Source organism: Montipora capricornis, chromosome 12 (genome assembly GCF_036669925.1).
Source record: "Montipora capricornis isolate CH-2021 chromosome 12, ASM3666992v2, whole genome shotgun sequence".
Classification (NCBI taxonomy): domain Eukaryota; kingdom Metazoa; phylum Cnidaria; class Anthozoa; order Scleractinia; family Acroporidae; genus Montipora; species Montipora capricornis.
Window position 1 is genome coordinate 29,594,938 of NC_090894.1, and position 5,000 is coordinate 29,599,937.

At 39.7% G+C, this 5,000-nt stretch overlaps 1 protein-coding gene across 1 annotated transcript; it reads right to left on the reverse strand.

Annotated features, from left to right (window-relative positions):
- Positions 1 to 167: 167 nt before the first annotated feature.
- LOC138027062 (kelch-like protein 3) lies at positions 168 to 2,462 on the reverse strand. Its single transcript, XM_068874560.1, has 2 exons — positions 527 to 2,462; positions 168 to 490 (listed from the first exon to the last, which is right to left on the reverse strand). Exon 1 carries the CDS (start codon positions 2,346 to 2,348, stop codon positions 531 to 533), a length of 1,818 nt encoding a protein of 605 aa, XP_068730661.1. The 5' UTR covers positions 2,349 to 2,462; the 3' UTR covers positions 168 to 490; positions 527 to 530.
- Between the last annotated feature and the right edge of the window lie 2,538 nt (positions 2,463 to 5,000).

Here is a 5,000-nt window from a genome sequence, read left to right on the forward strand (position 1 = left end):
CCAAAATCGACACATTTTCCATTTATGAAAAACCTGTCTATACACGAGCATTTTTCTGCTAAGAAAATCCTGAATTTTTAAGGTGGGGACATACAGCTATAATTTTTGAGAAAAAGGCCTTTGAAATGTCTAGTTTCCAGTCTCCCTTCAGGAGCTCGGTCACTGCATTTTGCATTTTTCCCTGATTTGCATTTATTTGTTAGGTAAAATTACATTTTACATCAATTGCAGTGACGAACACTTCAGAAGAGATATCCTGTTGCTTTGATTTCCCACAGTTCAAAACCTGGATCATTTTCTTTGGAAAACTGTAGTAAGCCACCTTAAAAGGAGGTCACTTGCACTAAAAGTGGTTGAAGGCCAAACCCTTAAATTATTATCAGAAAAGATTTCTCCACATGGTACTGAGAAGGAATGCCTCCATAAGGCAGTCATATTACTAAATTAAAGGCAAAAAATATTAATGTCTCCAGGTAGCAATATTTGAAAGAATGCCACCACAAGACAGTGATAAAAGAAAGGTCAAAATGTCAAGGCTTACACAGCTTTTCTAATAGACTCTTGTGGATCACTGCAAGACATGCCTTATGATCAATCTTTTTCTTTCTATTTCCAGGATTTTCATTCTCAAAGTTAGTGGGTATGGTGGACTTACTTTTCCATTCACATGCTCCTAACTGAAATACTTCCACTGATAACTCTCTTGAAGACGAGTTTATGTCTTTGAAGCCACCAACCACATAAAGGGCTTCCCGAAAGCATACCATGTTTGCAGCTTGACGACACACGTTGAGGTTACTAATGGTTTGCCATGCATTAGTTGATGGGTCATATACCTCACAAGACTTCAATACGGTAAAATGTCCCTCATTTTCCTTTATGCCACCTGCTATGTAGATCTTGCCATTCATGGCTGCTCCAAAAGCATTATATCTTGCCTCATTCATAGCTGCAACCTCCTCCCATGTGCCCAAAATAGGATCAAACCTTTCCACTGTTTTAAATTCTTGCGACGAACGAAGATCAATTCCTCCTACTAAGTAAAGGTGTCTTTTATCACTGACTAAACAAGCCCCATAGCGACCAGTTGGTGGATCAGCCACAGCCTCACATGAACCCTCATCAAGCTTATAGAGAATGATGGTTTGACCAAATAACGCATAGATGCAACCATCTAGAACTGATAAACAAGAACAAAAATCATATTCATGTCTTCCTTCAACTGCCACCCAGCAATTAGTGGAAGAAAGAAAGTATTCTATTACTCGAGATTTTCCTGGTCCAACAAGCTGTCCCCCAAAAATGCAAACTTTATCTCTGTATTGAACAACAGCATGATTTTCATGTTCAAATAGCATGTCTGGCAACTGATACCAAACATCACCCTGGGGTACATAGCATAAGGCTGTCCTGCCACCACAAACAAAAATTACATCTGTGTACCTCTGCAAGCACTTCCTGGGTGTCTTGGCAGCATTTTCACAGTAGGGATCAAAAATGCACTCCATGGATCTCAACACAAAATTCAAAGTCTCCTTGCTAGCTGCTACCAGTTCTTCATGGACCAATTCATTGGAAAGAAATTTGCGAGATATGGATTTCACACGGACTTGACTCAACAATTCAGCAAATTTACTTTCTCGTTCACACTTCTTATGAGTCACCCACTTAACTATTCCCTTAAAAATTTCTTCCTCGGAGGTGACAGTCACATCATCACTGGAAACCCATTTCATGACTTGCGCAATATCCAGCTTCAGGAAGTCATCTGTTTTCATGACTGAACTAAAATTTGAGTTAATAAACTTGCAGGACTCCCCCATTAATTCCAAACACTGATATTTGTCGGCAAAGTAATAATTGAAAATGCAGTTTTCAATTGTAATGTTTTCCTCCAAAAAATCACAAGCCAAAGTTTTCAACCCTGGCAAAAGAAGATAGTCTGCTGCTGCCACTAAGTCGTAGGCTGTCTCCTTGGTGACTGTAACATTACCAGTGTAAATGTATTTAAGAACTTCTTCCATGACTGACCCCGTTGCTTCTTCAAGTTCTATCCTGATGAACTGTTCCTTTCCCTCTCTCATGTCGCTGACCAGAAGTGAAAGAAAAAACGGGCTTGCTGCTGCCAACATGAGTTTGTGAGCTTTAAACTCTTTGTTTTTTACTGACACTGTTACATCGAAGAAACTCTCTTTTCTTCTCAGAGCATCCAGACGATAGATAAGTTCCTGACAGTGTTTTGATGGATCTGATGGCATTGGCTGTGAAAGGTCCGCCATATTGGAATTTGACGCGGAAGTGTTCAAATCTTCGATTTCGAATGGAACTGCTTTTAAGTATTCTTCCATGTCGATACTCACTGAACTTTGCGAAATGATAATGCGTTGGTTAAGAAATAAAAAAAAGTTATCACTGGTTTATAAAGAGAGAAAAATACAGAAGATGTGATCAAGGTAACTACAGTCTCAAGCCCAGTCTCTCTCTCCTTCACTCTCACTTGTAAGCCTGTGTAATACATGAGTCACTTTAAACCCCCACCCTCTCGACGCTACAACCTGATTCAAGACGGGGATTACCTGGGAAAGGAAAGGGATTTAAGACAAAACACAGTCCCCAGGGGGCAGGGAATGGTAATTATCGCTTTACGCAGCCCTCTGGGTACCGGGTACAGGCAATAGGTGGGGATTTGTAGATAAGCCTGCTTATTTGCATGGTTCTGTTATTTGCACTGATTGTATTATATTTAATATTGCATGTTGTTTGAAAATATTTTTAGACTATTTCATGTACGAGGGCCGCTAGTTAATCAGTTTCTTCATTACTGTCAAGGGAGCGTTCTCAAAAACTTGTGGGGTGGGGGTACCTAAAATAATGAAAACAAAAATTGTCATCAGCCAATGTAAATACTATTTAACAAAATATAATATTCAACTTCAAGGGTTTGGATTCAATAGTATAGCAAATGTGGTTGAAATCAAGTGGTGATAAGGTAGACTGAAGCGAGGTACGAGTTTGATCGTAAGCCGTTTTAGAAGTTTCGACGAGTTGAAATTTGACAGTTAAGTTCAAATATCAGTAAATCTTTCTTTAAAAGCCGGCAAGCAGAAGTGCATCATTTGAAATTATCTTTTACTTGACGTTTGGGGTTGACAGGCCTACATGACTGACTCCCTTGTACGTGGTATGGTTTCCCACCCACCCAATAGATGGTTAGCAGCACTTCAATCAGGTATCAGGATTCCCTGTAGTATATATGCTGATGGGTTTCTTAAGCGAACTTTGGAAGTCCCCAAAACCCGCTTAAAATGCCGAGAAAGCCCTCTTTAAAAATAGTGAAATTCTGCTGCTATTCTATTGCAGTTTTTTGCACAAAACATTTTTTCTGCCAAGTATACGCCTCTTTGTCATGAACTTCCTTTTCCTCTTCCTTTTCAAGCTCTTCGCTATCACCACTATCCGCTATCCGTCAGTCGCGGATATACGCAGACTTTTTTCGCCGAGACACTTTCTGTGAAATAAAAAGAAAAAGCAAAATAACTTCATCACGCAGCATTTCCACCTTTCTGCAATTCTTAATACTTAACTGACTAAAATCATTCAGCCTTTGTAGTGTCTTTGTATGCATTTTAAATATACCAAAAGACGACTTCCTGGCGAAAAAAAGGGTGGGAGGGTTCGCAGGATTTTCTCAATCAGTCTGTTCTTTGTTTATGTGGACAGTAACGTTCATTGTTCGCCGTGTAATCAAAGAAACCACAACAGAGAAAACGTTGTCGTCATCGAGAATTCATTGGTCTGCAGTAAACCAAATAAACTAACCCGGCCAGCTCGTAGGGTACTCAAAATAATCCTAATAAAGCTTTCCCCGTTTCAATAAATCCTGAACGCTGATTGTATGTTTGATATGTATCAGCAATTAATTTTATTTTCCAGGGAACGGGTTAGAGCGCTTTCTGAGCTATTACGTATGACTTTTATGGGCTATTGATGCCCTGTTACAATAACTGAAAAAGGAAGGAACTTGTGTCACTGTCTTTCTTTTGATGACCTAAAGGGATTCTATTTTGGAATCGAACGTTCATGATACAAACCCTTCCATAGCCACACAAAGAAAAACACACAAGCAAATATAGAGTATCAGTAACCCTTGAAGGTTTTAAAATGTTCGTTACTGTCTCTTTTACTCTCTACTTTCTCAAATCCCATAATACATCTGTTTTACCCACCCAAATTTTGCTTAATCATTGTTTGCAATTTCTCAAGGGACATGAAGATCTTCCAAGAGAAATCGAAAACAACGCCTATGCATTTTTTGGGGGGGTAGGGTAGGGGGTTAAAAGAAGTGTATTATGGGATTTGAGGACTGTCTATCAATGAAAACAATTTCCAGATGACCAACCAATCAGAATTCAATTAAATGACAAGCAATCACGGTAATTTTTTCAAAAAATCGCTTGTGGTTCACGGCAGTTCACGGTACATCCGTAAAGGATAGAACGCAAAAACTGTTGACAACCAGCTGCTGTGATTTCGATAATAGGAACCTTAATTAAGCAAGGACGACGACGACGGCCACGAGAACGTCACAAAACAATAGGTTTAATTAGCAAAAACAATAGCCCTGCACGCCCTGCACGTGCGTTTTACAGTTTGATACATTTCTTTGCCATTCTGGTCTTGACAGCGACATTTGAGGCCAAGTAGAGGAAGCGAGTACCTGCCGACGAATTTTCAATTTTCTCTCTCAATATCCACACCGTTACTCTGCGAGCAGAGTCTCTTTCGATCTTCCTAGATAAGTCGGGAAGAGGAAAGTAGACTCTGCCAGCCGGCTCGACATTTCGTGTTGAGCATGCGTTAAAAATTCAAACGTATTCGGGAGTCAGTTACGCGTGAGTAGTAACCGCAAAGCCACAAAACCAAAACAAACAGTAGGGATATTTTCGAACAACTCTGGCAAACACACGACAATCAAGGAATAATGTCCTTCTAAACTCAAG

What these genes read in the sequence shown, in the direction of transcription:
- LOC138027062 (XM_068874560.1), bottom strand. Translation starts at nt 2,348, where the DNA reads ATGGAAGAATACTTAAAAGCAGTTCCATTCGAAATCGAAGATTTGAAC.